Source organism: Neoarius graeffei, chromosome 11 (assembly GCF_027579695.1).
Source record: "Neoarius graeffei isolate fNeoGra1 chromosome 11, fNeoGra1.pri, whole genome shotgun sequence".
NCBI classification, from domain to species: domain Eukaryota; kingdom Metazoa; phylum Chordata; class Actinopteri; order Siluriformes; family Ariidae; genus Neoarius; species Neoarius graeffei.
The window spans coordinates 16,198,186-16,221,078 of NC_083579.1; the positions used below are offsets into that span (position 1 = coordinate 16,198,186).

The 22,893-nt window shown below is 41.0% G+C and overlaps 1 protein-coding gene across 7 annotated transcripts in view; it reads left to right on the forward strand.

Annotated features, from left to right (window-relative positions):
• LOC132894137 (TOG array regulator of axonemal microtubules protein 1) overlaps positions 1-22,893 on the forward strand; it is a 144,001-nt gene that overhangs the window by 76,539 nt on the left and 44,569 nt on the right. For all 7 annotated transcript variants that reach the window (XM_060933503.1, XM_060933502.1, XM_060933508.1 and 4 more), the window contains exons 10-14: positions 1,670-1,735; positions 1,863-2,014; positions 14,905-15,028; positions 15,108-15,335; positions 15,981-16,098. In XM_060933503.1, the coding sequence (XP_060789486.1) occupies positions 1,670-1,735; positions 1,863-2,014; positions 14,905-15,028; positions 15,108-15,335; positions 15,981-16,098 (688 nt within the window). The remainder of the gene's footprint in view (positions 1-1,669; positions 1,736-1,862; positions 2,015-14,904; positions 15,029-15,107; positions 15,336-15,980; positions 16,099-22,893) is intronic.

The window sequence follows — 22,893 nt, forward strand, 5'->3', positions numbered from 1 at the left end:
ACCTGAAAAAAACTTAAGCGCCCGTAGAGTTTGTTTGACATGACAAAGAACCTCTGCGGCCGGTCTACGGCTCGAAAATCAGCACGTCACATGCGCGCCCTCCGTGCACTTCTTGCGTTTTTTGCTTGTAGACCGGCCATAGGAGCATGTACGGCCGGTTGTGACCTAGGCTTTAGATGCTTTGTGTAATTTAAGTAGAACTAGAGTGTATGTATGTTTTTAGATGCATTTCCCTGCAGTTTTAGTCAAGTCCCACCCACTAGCTAGCTCCCACCTATCACACAACACCTACTGATTGGGGAGGGTAAAGTTTAGCATGGGCTCCTCTGATACCCCTTTTCCACCAAATCAGTTCCAGGGCTGGTTCGGGGCCAGCGCTGGTGCTGGTTCACAACTCGTTCAACTTGCAAGCCGGCTGAGAACCAGTTTGCTTTTCCATAGCTCGTGGTGCTAAGGGAAGCCACGTCATTATGTCGCTGTATACGTCAGTTACGTCGTTGTATACGTCAGTTACGTCGCTACGTTTGCATAAACCTTGGCGCGAATATTGAAGCAAAAACAACACGGAAGAAGCAGCAGCAATAACAACAACAACAATAATAATAATGGATGACTTTGCGTTTGTACAGCTGCTGCTTCTCGTCGCTTAAAAATGGCACCTTTCGCGGTCTTGTTATTGTTGTTGGTCTTAACAACTCCCCCCCCGCTGACGTAAGCGATTCGTTCCTCTGGCCCAGCAGAGAGTTGGTGCTAGCCTGGAACTGTTTTTTCTGGCCCCAGAGCCAGTTCTTTGTCAGTGGAAACAGAAAACCCGGTTCCAAACTAAGCACTGGCCCTGAATCAGCCCTGGAACTGCTTTGGTGGAAAAGGGGCATGAGACACCTGAATCAGAATGGATTGAGGTGGAGTTAGAGCCCCAAACGTATGACCACTTCCTTGTTCAACTTTTTTTTGGGGGGGCTGATCCCCCTTTATGCAGACCAGAATGACCCAGCACGCCATTCAAATCTGTTCTTGACCTAAGGCGACATGCCCACTTATGAGACCGGAACTGTTCCACTTTTGCTCCCAGAGAGATGAATGATGTTGCTGTAAGATCTTTGCCTGAATCCAGCCACCACATCTTTTCAGTTTGTTGTTTGGGCAACATCACACAGCAGCTGAACACATTCACAGACTCCCACTACTGGTTAGAGTCTCTCTGATTGACAGGGGACAGAGTAGTGCCATCCCTTCCACACACACTGCTCAGACAATTCTGTGCTCTTGGGCTCCCAGCCATGAGAGTCTGTGTCATCACACGGATTCAAACTTGCGATAATAAGGCAAACGCTATTCTGTTGTACCACTCAGGAGCCCTGGACTTAGTGTATACTATTTGTGTAATTTCAAAGATTACCTTATTTGTTCTTTCTATTATTTTATTGACATTTATCTGGCTTGGATTTTCGCTCCTGCTGGAGCAAAGCTGCTCAGGCATGTCCGTTTCTCTTATGCGCTGTTAAGAGAAGGTTCGCACTTCGAGGCATCAGTGAGGGAGATCTGGAAATTACTTTTCGTTAGAAACTTTTCTCTCTTTTTGTTCTTCTTACGGTCTTTCTTTATGCATATGATAAAGTGATAAATACTACTGCTGATTAGATTTCATCACTGTCTCTTTGTCTTTCAGGATCTCAGATACCCAACACGAAGGCGTCCCCTGTTAGCAACATGTCTGAGGGAATAGTTGGGAGAGGTTAGTGCAACCTGTCTGCTATTGTAAAAAAAAAAAAAATCCTATTAATGTTAAGTGTTTATTGTGAATTTTATAAACATGCTTTTGACTTATGTCCCTAAAAATGGACGTGTTCCCCTTGTGGCAGGAGTTTTTGGCTCCATGGTCCTTCTGAACCGTACTGAGCAGGATGAGTCCATAAACAAAGCCACAAGGGAGCGACCAGCTAGAGTATATGGCAACGCTGTCTCTGGAAGTCATGTCGATTCTGATGACAGCCATGAACCTGATGAAGCAACGGTGAGCGAATTTTTCTTGGTTAAGTAATATTAAAATTTCCACATTGACTGACTGATTCTCAGCATTTGCTTAAAGGGCTGATGACACATTTTTGACATCTTTGGCGATGTTTTATAACATAAAAAGTAATTCCCGATGATCCATATATTAATTCACGAAGGCGCCTATTTTACAAGTTATGATAAAAAACGCGGCTATTTGGGCAAATTTGACGGGGCTGCAGCACCCAGGAGACGAAAGAGGAGGAGGAGCTATATGATGTCAGGGAAAGAATCTTCCTCCTCACTTACCAGTTTGTTGTTGATGCGAGAGGTGTTCAGTTTATCATTATTAGTATCATTATTAGTATTATTATTATACATTATTATAATATATATATATATATATATATTAGGGCTGTCAAAAGATTAATTTTCTTGGGGGCGTCGTGGCTCAGGTGGTTAAGGCGCCATACCATGAATGCGGGCGACCCGGGTTCGATTCCGGCCCGAGGTCATTTCCCGATCCCTTCCCGTCTCTCTCTCCCGCTCATTTCCTGTCTCTACACTGTCCTATCCAATAAAGGTGCAAAAAAAAGCCCAAAAAAATATCTTTAAAAAAAAAAAAAAAAAAGATTAATTTTCTTGATCGCAACTAATCTCAGAAATTTCATAGTTAATCGCGATTAATCTTGATTTACTTTGCATGTGTAAAATTGATATTTTGCAGTAAGACCGTTCGAATCTAAAGTTAAACCCACAATGCAAAGTATTTCTGACTATTGTGTCTTAAATTGGAATAAAATGAAGACAGAGACAAAAGCAGAATTTATCTTTTGGCCTTTTTTATTTCAAAAAGAGTGTAGAGAAAGGAAAACAAGTATTAAGAATGAATGACTGGCTACTTTGGAGAAATTGTAAATAAATGAACACAAGAAAAAAATCAGAAAAAGTGCCATGTAGACCCACTTGTCTCTACTTCAGATTTGACTATGAACAATGTAATGTCAGGCCACTCTCTTCTTCAAAAATAAAATGTCACCATAAAAAAATAAATAACCATACAAAGCACTTCATAACTTAAATTCAAACAAACCATTCAGAGGTCCAGAAAACCGTTGCTTATCCATCACAAAAGAGGACTAAACTGAAGACAACAGCGTGTCCTTCCATGCCAATGCCAACGACTCGATGGAAACCACACGCTTCCGCTCGAGCTGCCTACGGATGCGGAGAAGGAACAAAAGACTAGCAAACTCGAAATAGCGCGTTTAACCGAAAATGAGTTTAATTAATACAACCAGAGGAGCTGCATGTGGATGGTAGAAGTGCGGAAAATGCTGGTAAACTCTGATCGCGATTAAAAAAAATATTCGCGATCACAATTTACATTAATCTAATCGCGATTAACGCGTTAATATTCCCAGCCCTAAAAAATATATATATATATATATATATATATATATATATATATATATATATATATATATATATATATATGAGTGATTCCACGCTTGTGGGTACTGAAATGGGGACATGAACTTATTTTTAAAAATTCACCTAAAACCATTTCTTTTTTTACCATCAGGTCACAAAACATGTAATCTTTAATGAATGATATGTTAAAAGATAACTTTAATTTTCTGAGATGTAATAAAAACATATTTATATGCCAAAGTCAGAACGTAACAGAAGTGTTGTGGACATATATATTCTCAATTTTAACAATGTAGAATTACTTTTTGAAACATAGGAAGGTGATGTTTTAGCAAATATAATTAATAAACATGTGTAGTAGAATAAACATACACATTCTTTCAATAAGATTAACATGGTATATAGCTAGATTGTAATTAATTTGTAACAGACGCGAGATGGACAATCGTAACAGAAGTAATGTAACAGACATCATTTTGGAACTCATAGGCTTGACTTTGGCATATAAATATGTTTTTATTACATCTCAGAAAATTAAAGTTATCTTTTAACACATCATTCATTAAAGATTACATGTTTTGTGACCTGATGGTAAAAAAAGAAATGGTTTTAGGTGAATTTTTAAAAATAAGTTCATGTCCCCATTTCAGTACCCATAAGCGTGGAATCACTCATATATATAGTTATTATGCCTTCGCATTGTGTTGCTGGCTTTTGCTCCAAAACCCACAAGGATGGGGTAAGTTTATTCAAGTTTCCCAGAGATCCCGAGCTGCATGCGAAGTGGGTGAAGCAAGTCAGGCGCACTCGTGACAAGTGGGAGCCCTCACCAACATCCGTCCTGTGCTCTGAACACTTCGATTTGGATTGTTTTGACACCCTTCCCAGCTTAAAGGAATCTCTTGGGTGTTCAGTTCAGCACAAACGTGTGTTGCTACCATCAGCAGTGCCTACAGTATTCCGGAGGGGGTCTACTAGTAGCTATGCCGGATCCAGCAGTTGCCTGGGACAAGGCGACTCCTCCAAAGACAGTCTAACTGTCAGAACATGTGTTGAGAAACGACATAAGATAAAGGTACGTAGAGCTATAGAGTGCTCCGACATGATGCTAAAAATAGTAACCATGCGGTCTGCGTGGCCATCTTGGAAGTGACTCGCTCCAGAGCGCTCATAGAGTACACATCATAGAGTACACATTCATGATAATCATAAATGTAATCATAAAGTCGGCGTGATATCAGTCATGTATTTGCTTGTGAAAGCTTGTTTCTCAAAGCAAACACTGAGGGAAAGCTAACTTAGCCAGACAAGTAGGCTACAGATTGTCATTTGCTTACGCTGATGTAGGTTATCAAATATTTTGCTTCATTCAAGGATAAAACTAAGAAGCCATAAACTAGAAGACGTGCCTGCCAATATTATCCTAAATGTATCACGGATCAGGCATAGTCGTAAGCTTATTATGTTAGCCGTTTGCATGCTCCATTAGGAACTATGTATTCAGTGCAGCATACGGCTTACATGATATAAGCAGTGTTTACACATGCAAGACAACAATACACAATATTAAAATATTGATTCCGTAACATTTTGAACAAATACGGGTTGACCTACCAATCCTTGTTATACAACCTTATGGTGTTCAGTGCTGGGCTGTCTGCCTGTCCGCTGTCCATCTCCGGGTCGGAGTCGCTCTCAGATTGCACAGTAACAGGTTCAAACCTGTACGGTTGGATGCACCCGTGTTCGTCATCACTTGATTCTTCCGATCTATCCCACTCACAACACAATTCTAGACTCCCAGAAGAGGAAGAGCTAGAGAGTTCACCGGCGTTTTCATGCGCCATTTCCATTGAGTAGACAGCCAGTGAACCGCAGCGTGTTCTTCCGCTGACGTCACAACATGGCCGCGAGCCACGGACCCAGTTTTCTTGCGCTGTGCAATTAAAAGTTGGATATTCGCGTAACAACAGCTTCTTTTCATGTAATTATAACAGAAATCTAACATGTTTGCCATGTTGTATAGTTTATTTAAGAAATTGCATAGAGTCATGTTCGTGTCATCAGCCCTTTAAAGCTTGATCCCAACTGTCATGGGTTCACCAAGGTTTATTTATTTTTTTGTTACCTTGAATTGAACAGATTTGATTGGTTAGCAAACAAGTTTGCTTAGTATAAAACTTGGCTTGATTAAAGCTTTTTAAAGCAGCGTTTCTCAACAACTGGGTGGCCGCGAAGCGCCATCTAGTGGGCCAAAAATGTTTTTTTTCAAGTTGAAGCTAATTTTTAGTAAGTTACAATTACTGGGTTGCATCCGATGTCACATCCGCCTCATTAGATATCCGAGACGTGAAGTGGTGGTCAGCTAAGCTCAGTGTTCACAAAGCGTTACTATTCGTTGGGGTGCCTCGTTAGTTATTAAAATGCCCTATGCTTGCGTTGTTTTGGGCTGTTCCAATTGATCAAACTGCGAAACTGATAAAAGTTTCTTCCGGGTTCCCTGTGAAGTGATAAAGGGTGAAAGGGCAAAATATTTTACCAAAAGACGACAAGAAAGGTAGCTCTTGAACCTTGCCATTTTTCGTTATTTCGTGATGTTTTGAAGTTCAGGAGATGCTTCAGTCCTCAGATGTGTTTTTGTTTACTCTCAAGGATAACATTAGCTCATGTTTAAAGCTTTTAATTTTCTGTAAAGCTGCTTTGCGACAATGTCTATGGTTAAAAGCGCTATAAAAATAAACTTGACTTAACTTTACTGTTTGATCATGGTTACCATATTGTAAACTAATGCATGTATAATACAACCCCGATTCCAAAAAAGTTGGGACAAAGTACAAATTGTAAATAAAAATGGAATGCAATAATTTACAAATCTCAAAAACTGATATTGTATTCACAATAGAACATAGACAACATATCAAATGTCGAAAGCAAGACATTTTGAAATTTCATGCCAAATATTGGCTCATTTGAAATTTGATGACAGCAACACATCTCAAAAAAGTTGGGACAGGGGCAATAAGAGGCTGGAAAAGTTAAAGGTACAAAAAAGGAACAGCTGGAGGACCAAATTGCAACTCATTAGGCCAATTGGCAATAGGTCATTAACATGACTGGGTATAAAAAGAACATCTTGGAGTGGCAGTGGCTCTCAGAAGTAAAGATGGGAAGAGGATCACTGATCCCCCTAATTCTGCGCCGACAAATAGTGGAGCAATATCAGAAAGGAGTTCGACAGTGTAAAATTGCAAAGAGTTTGAACATATCATCATCTACAGTGCATAATATCATCAAAAGATTCAGAGAATCTGGAAGAATCTCTGTGCGTAAGGGTCAAGGCCGGAAAACCATACTGGGTGCCCGTGATCTTCTGGCCCTTAGATGGCACTGCATCACATACAGGCATGCTTCTGTATTGGAAATCACAAAATGGGCTCAGGAATATTTCTAGAGAACATTATCTGTGAACACAATTCACCGTGCCATCCACCGTTGCCAGCTAAAACTCTATAGTTCAAAGAAGCAGCCATTTCTAAACATGATCCAGGAGCGCAGACGTCTTCTCTGGGCCAAGGCTCATTTAAAATGGACTGTGGCAAAGTGGAAAACTGTTCTGTGGTCACACGAATCAAAATTTGAAGTTCTTTATGGAAATCAGGGATGCCGTGTCATTCGGACAAAAGAGGAGAAGGACGACCCGAGCTGTTATCAGCGCTCAGTTCAGAAGCCTGCATCTCTGATGGTATGGGGTTGCATTAGTGCGTGTGGCATGGGCAGCTTACACATCTGGAAAGACACCATCAATGCTGAAAGGTATATCCAGGTTCTAGAGCAACATATGCTCCCATCCAGACGACGTCTCTTTCAGGGAAGACCTTGCATTTTCCAACATGACAATGCCAAACCACATACTGCATCACTTACAGCATCATGGCTGCGTAGAAGAAGGGTCCAGGTACTGAACTGGCCAGCCTGCAGTCCAGATCTTTCACCCATAGAAAACATTTGGCGCATCATAAAACGGAAGATACGACAAAAAAGACCTGAGACAGTTGAGCAGCTAGAATCCTACATTAGACAAGAATGGGTTAACATTCCTATCCCTAAACTTGAGCAACTTGTCTCCTCAGTCCCCAGACGTTTACAGACTGTTGTAAAGAGAAAAGGGGATGTCTCACAATGGTAAACATGGCCTTGTCCCAACTTTTTTGAGATGTGTTGTTGTCATGAAATTTAAAATCACCTAATTTTTCTCTTTAAATGATAAATTTTCTCAGTTTAAACATTTGATATGTCATCTATGTTCTATTCTGAATAAAATATGGAATTTTGAAACTTCCACATCATTGCATTCCGTTTTTATTTACAATTTGTATTTGGGACAAAGTACAAATTGTAAATAAAAACGGAATGCAATGATGTGGAAGTTTCAAAATTCCATATTTTATTCAGAATAGAACATAGATGACATATCAAATGTTTAAACTGAGAAAATGTATCATTTAAAGAGAAAAATTAGGTGATTTTAAATTTCATGACAACAACACATCTCAAAAAAGTTGGGACAGGGGCAATAAGAGGCTGGAAAAGTTAAAAGGTACAAAAAAGGAACAGCTGGAGGACCAAATTGCAACTCATTAGGTCAACTGGCAATAGGTCATTAACGTGACTGGGTATAAAAAGAGCATCTTTTTAACAATACAGGATGTACAACAGTCTGTAAACGTCTGGGGACTGAGGAGACAAGTTGCTCAAGTTTAGGGATAGGAATGTTAACCCATTCTTGTCTAATGTAGGATTCTAGTTGCTCAACTGTCTTAGGTCTTTTTTGTCGTATCTTCCGTTTTATGATGCGCCAAATGTTTTCTATGGGTGAAAGATCTGGACTGCAGGCTGGCCAGTTCAGTACCCGGACCCTTCTTCTACGCAGCCATGATGCTGTAAGTGATGCAGTATGTGGTTTGGCATTGTCATGTTGGAAAATGCAAGGTCTTCCCTGAAAGAGACGTCGTCTGGATGGGAGCATATGTTGCTCTAGAACCTGGATATACCTTTCAGCATTGATGGTGTCTTTCCAGATGTGTAAGCTGCCCATGCCACACGCACTAATGCAACCCCATACCATCAGAGATGCAGGCTTCTGAACTGAGCGCTGATAACAGCTTGGGTCGTCCTTCTCCTCTTTTGTCCGAATGACACGGCATCCCTGATTTCCATAAAGAACTTCAAATTTTGATTCGTGTGACCACAGAACAGTTTTCCACTTTGCCACAGTCCATTTTAAATGAGCCTTGGCCCAGAGAAGACGTCTGCGCTTCTGGATCATGTTTAGATACGGCTTCTTCTTTGAACTATAGAGTTTTAGCTGGCAACGGTGGATGGCACGGTGAATTGTGTTCACAGATAATGTTCTCTGGAAATATTCCTGAGCCCATTTTGTGATTTCCAATACAGAAGCATGCCTGTATGTGATGCAGTGCCGTCTAAGGGCCCGAAGATCACGGGCACCCAGTATGGTTTTCCGGCCTTGACCCTTACGCACAGAGATTCTTCCAGATTCTCTGAATCTTTTGATGATATTATGCACTGTAGATGATGATATGTTCAAACTCTTTGCAATTTTACACTGTCGAACTCCTTTCTGATATTGCTCCACTATTTGTCGGCGCAGAATTAGGGGGATTGGTGATCCTCTTCCCATCTTCACTTCTGAGAGCCGCTGCCACTCCAAGATGCTCTTTTTATACCCAGTCATGTTAATGACCTATTGCCAATTGACCTAATGAGTTGCAATTTGGTCCTCCAGCTGTTCCTTTTTTGTACCTTTAACTTTTCCAGCCTCTTATTGCCCCTGTCCCAACTTTTTTGAGATGTGTTGCTGTCATCAAATTTCAAATGAGCCAATATTTGGCATGAAATTTCAAAATCTCTCACTTTTGACATTTGATATGTTCTCTATGTTCTATTGTGAATACAATATCAGTTTTTGAGATTTGTAAATTATTGCATTCCATTTTTATTTACAATTTATACTTTGTCCCAACTTTTTTGGAATCGGGGTTGTAGATGTAATTCCCAGTAAGCATACCAGGTGAAAATTCAATCCAAATTGCTTGAAACTGCTCTCATTGAATTCAGAATTGAAGGCTAAACAACATGCAGTGCTCAGCGTAAATGAGTCTACCCCCTTTGAAAAGTAACATTTTAAACAATATCTCAATGAACACAAACAATTTCCAAAATGTTGACAAGACAAAGTTTAATATAACATCTGTTTAACTTATAACGTGAAAGTAAGTTTAATAATATAACTTAGATTGCACATTTTTTCAGTTTTACTCAAATTAGGGTGGTGCAAAAATGAGTACACCCCACAACAAAAACTACTACATCTAGTACTTTGTATGGCCTCCATGATTTTTAATGACAGCATCAAGTCTTCTAGGCATGGAATGAACAAGTTGGCGACATTTTGCGACATCAATCTTTTTCCATTCTTCAACAACGACCTCTTTTAGTGACTGGATGCTGGATGGAGAGTGATGCTCAACTTGTCTCTTCAGAATTCCCCAAAGAAAATAATTTCTTTCCACCACAAAGGTGAAGGCTACAAGAAGATCAGCAAAGCTTTGCTTATCAGTCAGTCAGAATACTTCTTCAACCCTTCTCATCAGAAGACGCTCCTGTCAAGGTGTTAACTTCTGTGGACAACCTGGACGTCTCTGTGAGATGGTTGCAGTTCCATCTTTCTTAAATTTTTGTACCACTTTTGCTACAGTATTCTGACTGATAAGTAAAGCTTGGTATTAATTATGCTAATTCGGTAAAAATGTTAAATCGGTACACTCAATAAAAAAGTAATAAAAGATTATTTCTAATACCCTCTTTGTGCTCTGTAATCCTTTGTATTTCTCAAAAGTAGGGCCTACTAGTGTTTATATGAAATAATATAAATGATTATTTCGATTAGTATTCACAGCTTTCAAGGTGAACCTCGAAAAAACTGTGTGAGCCACATCCAATAAACAATTCGAATTAACTGAATTGAAATTGACACTCACGTTTCTGACTTCCACTTTTTTTAAATATCATTCTGATCACTAAGATCTCAATATTTTTCATCAAAACAACTACAGTTATATTCTAAAATAGTTATTTGTTTACATGAATCAGTTTTATTTGAAAAAATAAGTAGGTAAAGCTATGAAAACTCACTTCAGAGTCGCCTGTGAATCATAACGTCAAAACTAGCTGATGGAAAATTTAGCTAAATACTTCATCAGAAACCGTGAGAGCGAGAGAACATCCCTATAAAAGTTATCTGATTGATATTCACGAGTAATCCAGTCGGAAATCGATCAGACGAGAGAGAGCCCGACCGCTTTCCTGTGACTCAAAAATCACCAGCAGTTTCCCGACATCACGCAAGCAGTTTTTACTCTGTTGTACCACCTTCAACCTGCCGTTACTCCCAAAGTACTGAACAGATCTTAATGAGAGAAATTTCTTTGGAAAGCAGAAATTATAAGCTTTTTAATGATGGTATTCATGACAGAAAATATTCAAGAGTTACGCAATGACAGATTCAGAAACTTAGATGAGTGTCTGCATGCACAATTTTCACAGCATGGCCAGCAAGTGTCTGATATGCCTATACCCAGGTCTTTAAAGGGGTTTCTGTGGACCTTTGTTCATGATTTACCTGGAAGAGAAGAGCAGGGAGGCTTGAGAATCGAGCAGCTGTGGTTTGTTTACACCCGATACTAAAACTTAGTGTTGCAGCATTCATCGCAAAGACGCGTACAAACAGCCCAAAAATTCCTCCTTACCTGGGCAAAAACAATACAGGATGTACAACAGTCTGTAAACGTCTGGGGACTGAGGAGACAAGTTGCTCAAGTTTAGGGATAGGAATGTTAACCCATTCTTGTCTAATGTAGGATTCTAGTTGCTCAACTGTCTCAGGTCTTTTTTGTCGTATCTTCCGTTTTATGATGTGCCAAATGTTTTCTATGGGTGAAAGATCTGGACTGCAGGCTGGCCAGTTCAGTACCCGGACCCTCCTTCTACGCAGCCATGATGCTGTAACTGATGCAGTATGTGGTTTGGCATTGTCATGTTGGAAAATGCAAGGTCTTCCCTGAAAGAGACGTCGTCTGGATGGGAGCATATGTTGCTCTAGAACCTGGATATACCTTTCAGCATTGATGGTGTCTTTCCAGATGTGTAAGCTGCCCATGCCACACGCACTAATGCAACCCCATACCATCAGAGATGCAGGCTTCTGAACTGAGCGCTGATAACAACTTGGGTCGTCCTTCTCCTCTTTAGTCCGAATGACACAGCGTCCCTGATTTCCATAAAGAACTTCAAATTTTGATTCGTCTGACCACAGAACAGTTTTCCACTTTGCCACAGTCCATTTTAAATGAGCCTTGGCCCAGAGAAGACGTCTGCGCTTCTGGATCATGTTTAGATACGGCTTCTTCTTTGAACTATAGAGTTTTAGCTGGCAACGGCGGATGGCACGGTGAATTGTGTTCACAGATAATGTTCTCTGGAAATATTCCTGAGCCCATTTTGTGATTTCCAATACAGAAGCATGCCTGTATGTGATGCAGTGCCGTCTAAGGGCCCGAAGATCACGGGCACCCAGTATGGTTTTCCGGCCTTGACCCTTACGCACAGAGATTCTTCCAGATTCTCTGAATCTTTTGATGATATTATGCACTGTAGATGATATGTTCAAACTCTTTACAATTTTACACTGTTGAACTCCTTTCTGATATTGCTCCACTATCTGTTGGCGCAGAATTAGGAGGATTGGTGATCCTCTTCCCACCTTTACTTCTGAGAGCTGCTGCCACTCCAAGATGCTCTTTTTATACCCAGTCATGTTAATGACCTATTGCCAGTTGACCTAATGAGTTGCAATTTGGTCCTCCAGCTGTTCCTTTTTTGTACCTTTAACTTTTCCAGCCTCTTATTGCCCCTGTCCCAACTTTTTTGAAATGTGTTGCTGTCACGAAATTTCAAATGAGCCAATATTTGGCATGAAATTTCAAAATGTCTCACTTTCGACATTTGATATGTCGTCTATGTTCTATTGTGAATACAATATCAGTTTTTGAGATTTGTAAATTATTGCATTCCGTTTTTATTTACAATTTGTACTTTGTCCCAACTTTTTTGGAATCGGGGTTGTATCTTGTAGTGTCCTGATCAGCAGATCTTTAACCCAGACACATAAAAAGTGGTACACCTCCATGATCTTCCAGGTTTTCATCTGTGTGTCCATGTAGAACAATGTCTGCAGTACCAGGTAGTTTGAGATATCAAGGAACTCAGTGGATGGATAATTTTCCAACTCATAGGAAAAATCCTTCTTTGTTTGTGTGTAAAGATCTAATCCCATTGAGTGGTTTCTGTATCCACTTCTTGGTTTTAATAACTTGCTTGTTTGCTGTACACAAGCATGGCAATAAGTTTTTGTGTTAATGGACCAGACTCCACTTTTGGATCGTTAATCCCTTTTGACTGAGAATGCCCTGCATGCATGGTCTGGCTTCTGGCACATCCATACAGTTTTAAATACAATACCTACAATTAAAAAGTTTGTTTTTATTGCATTAATTTAATTCCTGGGCTCCCATCTGTAACAGGTTGTGATGTTGCATCCCATTAATACACTTTACAATAGATTATTAGATTTTAATAGAATAGATGAGCCAAAATAATTGGGGATCTTTTTTAATGGGCCGCGGCTCATTACAAGTGTGAATAGGTGGGCCTTAAAGTAGAAAAGGCCGCGAACCCCGGTTTTAAAGGACTGGCTGTAATTTTACAGATTTTGATTTACATCTTTTTCCTTCACAAATTTACGACCATTTACTCTTCTAGTTTGTCTTGTATACAGATATTTTTCAGTACTTCTCTAATTGTTTGTTCATTAGAATTTAATACTGGGTGCTACACAGAGTCCAAGGTTTCCTGCTCATCTTTCATTATTTCATCATTCAGTATTCATCAAACAAACCAAATCATTTTGAATGTTTTACATCCCCCCCCCCCCCCCCCCCCCACACACACACACCTGAACACCATACATCGCCAACATATATTAATAAATTTGAGCTTTTTTGGTATTTAATTTATTGACCCTTTACAAATTCACACAGCATATAGTTCTTGAGGAATGCACAAAGTATTTTTCTTATGAACTAATTTTTTTTTCCTGATAATTATTATTATTTATACCCCCGCTCCGAAGGAGGGAGGGTATACTGGTTTACCTCTGTCCATCCGTCTGTATCTCCGTCCGAAACACCCTTTTTCTCAGCAACCGCAAATCATAGCCACTTGGTACCGAGCTTTAGCTTGGGGTTCTATACCGTGTAAACCGTTTTCAGGTCTATCGCACATCAACTTCCTGTTTAGTGACTGAATGTATTTGCAAAATATATAGCGTGGATTTACAAAATTTTTGTAACACTTTTCTCAGCAACTACAAATCACAATTGCTTGATATTTGGTACTGAGCTTCAGCTTGGGGTTCTATACCGTGGACACTGTTTTCAGGTCTGTCGCACATTGACTTCCTGTTTACCGACTGAATGTATTTACGAAACATATAGAATGGATTTTGACGCTATTTCAAGAAGCAAATTGCTATTTCAAAATGCCAGTTTACCAGGATGCTATTTGAAATCCCTGAGGAGAGACACTGCTCTTTACTTACTTGTTTCAGGGTTAATTATTTGTTGAAGTCAACATTCATAACAAGTGTCCTATTCATTCAATTGCTTGCATTCTGACATAAGCGAGAGCGGGGGGATACGTAAGTGAGCAGTAGCTCACAGTTAATCTTGTTGATTCAGATTATCTGGTAATTCATTAGTTCTCTAAACAGTCACTGATGTCCAGAGTTAAAATTTGCGGTACACTGTCCTTGTGAAAACAGGAAATATAGAAGGTATTTAGCAGCCTATCGTAGTGATCTAAGTAAACTATTCTTTCCAGTTGTATGCCACACCTCTGCTGGAAGCAGCAAACAAGTATTTCTTCAGCGTGACTGTAACAAATTAGCATTAGCCTAATAACACCCAATACTAATACACTTTTTAAATAGTTTTGAACTACACAGTGTGTACGGTACAAGATAACTGTTCCCCACTGCTGGGGCTGGAAGTCTTGGACCAGGAGATGCAAACAAGCCTGCTCATTACAGTATTGTGTCCACACCCTGATGGGTCTCTGATGATCAAGTTCACCTGCTGTTTAAGCATCCCATACCCCCTCCATATTACATTTAAGTTACGTATTGTTAATATATTATACTGTGTCTTGAGACTTGTATTGAAAATATTTTGATTCCCAACTGTCAGTAAAACATACTAAACTAATGAATGTGTGGTGCTAGTAACTTCCAGTAACCTCTTGTTACCACTACAAGATGTTTCATTCTTGTAATTACAGGAAAAGGTGAAGATGCGCCAATGTTTATTAGAACAGCAAGAAGCCCAACCTACACCGCGAATGAGGCGGAGACTCAGATGTGTAATAACTGAGAGAGCTTCAGATGAAGCAGCATCTCTGAAAGGTAAGAATTTGACTTGCTGAATGCTCCTCGTCATGCTTGTGTTGACAGTCAGTCACCAAAATTTCCCTCCTGTTCCCAGAACTGCAGCTGAACGGTAGCATTTTACCCTCCGTTAAGCCCGAAACCCTCACAGGGGAATCATCCATCAGCCCTACAAGTCCAGAGGGACCTCAAAATCCACAGAAATTTGCCTGTCCCCATCATCCGCTAAGCCTCTCTACAGGCCTCCCGAGCAAATGCACACTGCCACGGCGGCGGACAGCTCCCAGTCTGATCAGAGCACGACCATTGCTTTTCAACAGCTCTGGTAAAGCTTCAGCATATTTAACACATCTTTACTGTCTTGTGCATTTTAAAAAGCAAATATAATTTATTAAAATGTTATATTTCCTTTGATATTATATTGAATTGATTGTATCATGATGACCTTTTCAGCAGGTTTTCTTAGTTGTATTTTGGAACCATCACTATACATCTCATCTCATCTCATCTCATCTCATTATCTCTAGCCGCTTTATCCTTCTACAGGGTCGCAGGCAAGCTGGAGCCTATCCCAGCTGACTACGGGCGAAAGGCGGGGTACACCCTGGACAAGTCGCCAGGTCATCACAGGGCTGACACAGACACAGACAACCATTCACACTCACATTCACATCTACGGTCAATTTAGAGTCACCAGTTAACCTAACCTGCATGTCTTTGGACTGTGGGGGAAACCGGAGCACCCGGAGGAAACCCACGCGGACACGGGGAGAACATGCAAACTCCACACAGAAAGGCCCTCGCCGGCCCCGGGGCTCGAACCCGGACCTTCTTGCTGTGAGGCGACAGCGCTAACCACTACACCACCGTGCCGCCCATCACTATACATATTGAACACATTATAGAATATTTTTATGAACAGGAACAAGTCCGTCTCTGAAAATAATTTTCATCTGTACTTTGTGTTTAGATGAAATCATGCCAGTTACCCCAAAGAAGAGTCCCGATGAGCAGGTGGAGTTGGAGCCCTTCTCCAGTCCAGAGCTTGCCCTCACTCAGAGCTTAGAGTTGATTAACTCCAATGACTGGTGAGTCTAGCGCCTATAGAATGTATTAAACTACAGTAGTTTACATCTGACTCAATAAATGTGTGTTCCTTTACATCTGCTGGTGTTGCCTTGCCCTGGTCTGAGGCGGCTTTGGTTCAGCATTGTACAGCCTTCACGTAAACACTTCACTGACTGACAGGTTCATTGTTGAAATGCTCAATATGAACATTGATATAATACACTATATGGCCAAAAGTTTGTGGACACCTGACCAGCATGCCCATGGAATGAAGATGGAAACAAATACAGTGGTGTTTGAAAGTTTGTGCACCTTTTAGAATTTTCTATATTTCTGCATAAACATGACCTAAAATAACATCAGATTTTCACACAAGTCCTAAAAGTAGATAAAGAGAATCCCGTGAAACAAATGAGACAAACATATTATACTTGGTCATTTATTTATTGAGGAAAATGATCCAGTATTACATATCTGTGAGTGGCAAAAGTATGTGAACCTTTGCTTTCAGTATCTGGTGTGACCCCCTTGTGCAGCAATAACTGCAACTAAACGTTTCCGGTAACTGTTGATCAGTCCTGCACACCGGCTTGGAGGAATTTTAGCCCGTTCCTCCGTACAGAACAGCTTCAACTCTGGGATGTCGGTGGGTTTTCTCACATGACCTGCTCGCTTCAGGTCCTTCCACAACATTTCGATTGGATTAAGGTCAGAACTTTGACTTGGTCATTCCAAAACATTAACTTTATTCTTCTTTAACCATTCTTTGGTAGAACAACTTGTGTGCTTAGGGCCATTGTCTTGCTGCATGACCCACCTTCTCTTGAGATTCAGTTCATGGACAGATGTCCTGACATTTTCCTTTAGAATTCGCTGGTATAATTCAGAATTCATTGTTCCATCAATGATGGCAAGCCGTCCTGGCCCAGATGCAGCAAAACAGGCCCAAACCATGATACTACCACCACCATGTTTCACAGATGGGATAAGGTTCTTATGCTGGAATGCAGGGTTCTCCTTTCTCCAAACATAACGCTTCTCATTTCACCCAAAAAGTTCTATTTTGGTCTCATCCGTCCACAAAACATTTTTCCAATAGCCTTCTGGCTTGTCCACGTGATCTTGAGCAAACTGCAGACGAGCAGCAATGTTCTTTTTGGAGAGCAGTGGCTTTCTCCTTGCAACCATGCCATGCACACCATTGTTGTTCAGTGTTCTCCTGATGGTGGACTCATGAACATTAACATTAGCCAATGTGAGAGAGGCCTTCAGTTGCTTAGAAGTTACCCTGGGGTCCTTTGTGACCTCACCGTTGGTCGACCACTCCTGGGGAGAGTAACAATGGTCTTAAATTTCCTCCATTTGTACACAGTCTGTCTGACTGTGGATTGGTGGAGTCCAAACTCTTTAGAGTTGGTTTTGTAACCTTTTCCAGCCTGATGAGCATCAACAACGCTTTTTCTGAGGTCCTCAGAAATCTCCTTTGTTCGTGCCATGATACACTTCCACAAACATGTGTTGTGAAGACCAGACTTTGATAGATCCCTGTTCTTTAAATAAAACAGGGTGCCCACTCACACCTGATTGCCATCCCATTGATTGAAAACACCTGACTCTAATTTCACCTTCAAATTAACTGCTAATCCTAGAGGTTCACATACTTTTGCCACTCGCAGATATGCAAGGCTCGAAATTCGCGGTGGTCCGGTCGCCCGAGGCGACTTAATTTGTCATTTGGCGGGTAATTCCTGTCACTAGCCAGCCCGGCTGGTTAGTTGAAAATAAAAAATATATATGAAGCGAAGATTCAGACACACCATCAACTAAAGCCGTCACATATTAAGCGCGTGCCGTGTCTGTGTTAATCGATGTGTTTGTCGGCAGGACGGAAACTACCGAAGAATTCCGAATCATATCGTATACGAGTCAGGCTGTCGGTTTTTTCACTACTGCGCATGCATATAACGCATCTCATTGAATATCGCGGTGATCACGTGTAGTACTGGACCAGGTGGGTGGAGCACAGAAGCACGGCAGGCCAGAACTGAGTTCTCAATTAACTATTTATTGCTAGCTTTTCAGCCTTTTATCACTTCCCAGCTGTGCGCGCGCACATACACGTGTTCTGGTTGGGGAGAGAGAGCTCCCTTTCTCCGCTCTCCTCTCCTTTTAAAGGGCGCGGACACTGGGGAAGATACACAAACACAGGTTAATCCCCATCAGGTGCAATGATTCCACCACTTACCTTCCTTGACTCCGCCCTCCATTCACAGACCAACGCTTGGCCACGCCCCCGCTGCCACATCACGTTATCAAATTCAGTAGATGTGGCCACATTATCGCCCATTTAAACATGTGTTTTTGTTGTTGTTTACATCTACATCTGCCAAAGCTACATTGCTATGTGGAATTCTCTGAAAGGTGTACAGAAACCGCCAGAGACGGGGACAAAGCGACCTCGGTCTGAAGAGGAGAAACGACAAAGGACTTGTAAGCAAACGTGGGAGCAGGGTAGGCCTTGGCTGCGATACGATTTTTATGGAATAATTTATTTTTTTCAAGTTGATTCCTAGTCAATATGAAGCTCCTAATGCTTTCTCTCTCATAAATGAATACAGAAAGCATGTTGGACATATTTTGGGTGCTATAGTCACGGTAGTAAGTATATTTGTTTTCAATACTCATACACCAAGTTGCCAAGTTTTCCAATATATTATTATTTGTTGATATATTATGGTGCTCTGTGTTGTTCTCATTTATGTATTTAACAACAGTATCAAAATACTCGGGTCTTGAAATAAATGCACATTAGTCATGAACAATGGTCACTACTCTCTTTTGTGTTATTTTTGACAGAAGTAAAATTCATACATGAACAAATTTTGGCTAGTTGATTTTCTGTTTGGCTAGTTACTTTGGAAGGTAACTAGTCCGGCTGGCTGGTGAAAAAAAAAAAAGAATTTCGAGCCCTGATATGTAATATTGGATCATTTTCCTCAATTCCTCAATCATTTCCTCAATTTTCCAAATGACCAAGTATAATATTTTTGTCTCATTTGAACTGGGTTCTCTTTATCTCCTTTTAGGACTTGTGTGAAAATCTGATGATGTTTTAGGTCATATTTATGCAGAAATATAGAGAATTCTAAAGGGTTCACTAACTTTCAAGCACCACTGTATCTGCCAACTACACTGTGTGGACAATTATTAGGCAAGTTGTATTCCTGAGGATTAATTTTATTGTTGAACAAATACAGCACCCTCAGTTGATCCAAATTGTTAATAAACCTAAAACCCGAATGTTTAACAAAGGAAAAGGGAGTTTAGGCTTTCTCGGGGGAATATATAAGTGTGAACAAATATTCGGCAACATTTAGCATACAGAATTATTATGCGACTAAACAAAAAGCTAAAATTTTCCCATCTCATTTGTTTATTTAAATTTTTAGAGTGAGTGTAACGCATAAACAACTCAGAATTAACAAATAAACACTTTTGGCATTTCAGAAATATTCAGTGACCGATATAGCCAGCCTTCTTTTCAGTAACTGCCATGAGCCTTCCATCCAGGGAGTCTGTTAGTTTTTTTTTTATTTGTTGACTATCAACTTTTTGTACAGCAGTGACCGTGGCCTCCCAAATGCTGTTCAGAGTGGTTTGTTGTCTTCCCTCATTGTACAACCCCGATTCCAAAAAAGTTGGGACAAAGTACAAAATGTAAATAAAAACGGAATGCAATAATTTACAAATCTCAAAAACCAATATTGTATTCACAATAGAACATAGACAACATATCAAATGTCGAAAGTGAGACATTTTGAAATTTCATGCCAAATATTGGCTCATTTGAAATTTCATGACAGCAACACATCTCAAAAAAGTTGGGACAGGGGCAATAAGAGGCTGGAAAAGTTCAAGGTACAAAAAAGGAACAGCTGGAGGACCAAATTGCAACTCATTAGGTCAATTGGCAATAGGTCATTAACATGACTGGGTATAAAAAGAGCATCTTGGAGTGGCAGCAGCTCTCAGAAGTAAAGATGGGAAGAGGATCACCAATCCCCCTAATTCTGCGCCAACAAATAGTGGAGCAATATCAGAAAGGAGTTCGACAGTGTAAAATTGCAAAGAGTTTGAACATATCATCATCTACAGTGCATAATATCATCAAAAGATTCTTAGAATCTGGAAGAATCTCTGTGCGTAAGGGTCAAGGCCGGAAAACCGTACTGGGTGCCCGTGATCTTCGGGCCCTTAGACGGCACTGCATCACATACAGGCATGCTTCTGTATTGGAAATCACAAAATGGGCTCAGGAATATTTCCAGAGAACATTATCTGTGAACACAATTCACCGTGCCATCCGCCGTTGCCAGCTAAAACTCTATAGTTCAAAGAAGAAGCCGTATCTAAATGTGATCCAGAAGCGCAGACGTCTTCTCTGGGCCAAGGCTCATTTAAAATGGATTGTGGCAAAGTGGAAAACTATTCTGTGGTCAGACGAATCAAAATTTGAAGTTCTTTATGGAAATCAGGGACGCCGTGTCATTTGGACTAAAGAGGAGAAGGACGACCCAAGTTGTTATCAGCACTCAGTTCAGAAGCCCGCATCTTTGATGGTATGGGGTTGCATTAGTGCATGTGGCATGGGCAGCTTACACATCTGGAAAGACACCATCAATCCTGAAAGGTATATCCAGGTTCTAGAGCAACATATGCTCCCATCCAGACGACATCTCTTTCAGGGAAGACCTTGCATTTTCCAACATGACAATGCCAAACCACATACTGCATCAATTACAGCATCATGGCTGCATAGAAGAAGGGTCCAGGTACTGGACTGGCCAGCCTGCAGTCCAGATCTTTCACCCATAGAAAACATTTGGCGCATCATAAAACGGAAGATACGACAAAAAAGACCTAAGACAGTTGAGCAACTAGAATCCTACATTAGACAAGAATGGGTTAACATTCCTATCCCTAAACTTGAGCAACTTGTCTCCTCAGTCCCCAGACGTTTACAGACTGCTGTAAAGAGAAAAGGGGATGTCTCACAGTGGTAAACATGGCCTTGTCCCAACTTTTTTGAGATGTGTTGTTGTCATGAAATTTAAAATCCCCTAATTTTTCTCTTTAAATGATACATTTTCTCAGTTTAAACATTTGATATGTCATCTATGTTCTATTCTGAATAAAATATGGAATTTTGAAACTTCCACATCATTGCATTCCGTTTTTATTTACAATTTATACTTTGTCCCAACTTTTTTGAAATCGGGGTTGTAAATCTCGTGTTTAAGAAGGGCCCACAAGTTCTCAGTAGGGTTTAAGTCAGGTGAGGAAGGGGGCCATGTCATTACTAGGTCATCTTTAAGGCCTTTACTGGCTTACCAAGCAGTGGAGTACAGCCATGGATGCATGTGATGGTGCATTGTCCTACATAGAAATCATGGCCTTCTTGAATGATGCAGACTTCTTCCTGTACCACTGCTCGAAGAATGTATCTTCTAGAAGTTGGCAGTAGATTTGAGAGTTGATTTTAAGTCCATCTTCAACCTGAAATGGTCCAACTAGCTCACCCTTAATAACAGCCGCCCATACCAGTACCCCTCCTTGACCATGCTGGCGTCTGAGTCGAAGTGGTGCTGTGTGTCCGTTAGTTATCCAGCCACGGGCCCGTCCATCAAGAGTCATTCTCATTTCATTCATCCATAAAATCTGTCTTCAGATATTTCTTGGCCCAGTCTTGACGTTTCAACTCGTGAGTCTTGTTTAGTGGTGGTTGTGTTTCAGCCTTCCTTACCTTGGCTTATATATGTGTGCTGGGCATGCCACCATAGGGCATAAGAAGTCTTTCTGCAGTCCCAACGGCCTGCATGCCTAAGGTCAGTCCCTGCCTGGGTCGGCCCACTGACCTTTACTTTTCTGACCGCTCCTGGACATACGATGTTGTGATATGTGTCTCCTTGAGGCCACTCTGCATCAACTGCCCACGGAGGACGTGAGCACGGAAGAGGGCAGCCTGTTCACCCTCAGCCTGAGGCCAGCACCCTTTGGCTGAGGATCTTGATACCCGCTACAGACCCATCACAGTATAATTCGAATCAGCGTCGTACGCATGGGCGGCGACACCGCACATATGACGGACCAAGGGCAAAGCCGCAAGGACCCCCTGGCTCTGACTCACCCATGCGTGCCTGCAACACGATAAAATCAATCAAGCTTGCCTCCTGGAACGTCAGAACCCTATCTGACAGAACCACCTCCAGACGCCAAGCCCCTGAAAGAAGAACCGCGTTAGTCGCAGACGAACTGAAGAGATTCAACATCGACATCTGTGGACTCAGTGAGTGTCGCATTCCTGAGGAGGGGGAGTTTATTGAGCGCAACTTTACTTTTCTCCACTCAGGCAGACCAAGTGTCCAGCCTAGACAGGAAGGAGTCGGGATTGCAATCAAGACCTCCCTGCGCCCGCTGGTAACCAAGTGGAAGGGCATCAACTCCCGCATTATGATGATGAGGATCAAGCTCAACAAGTCCTGCCAAGCAACAGTAATAAGTGCCTACGCACCTACATTTAAAAGACCCCTCGCAGAAAAAACCCTATTTTACGACCAACTGTCTGAAGTAGGGTTGGGCGGTATTACGGTAAGAAGGTATCCCGAGGTATCCAAAAGTACCAACGGTATCGGTCTCATTACCGTCATTTTAAAAAAATATATAATATCTAAAATATGGAGTACATGAGGTCATAATATAAAATAATAAATTGAAGATCATCCCGAATAACTGTGTGATCGTATTTTCACTAATTC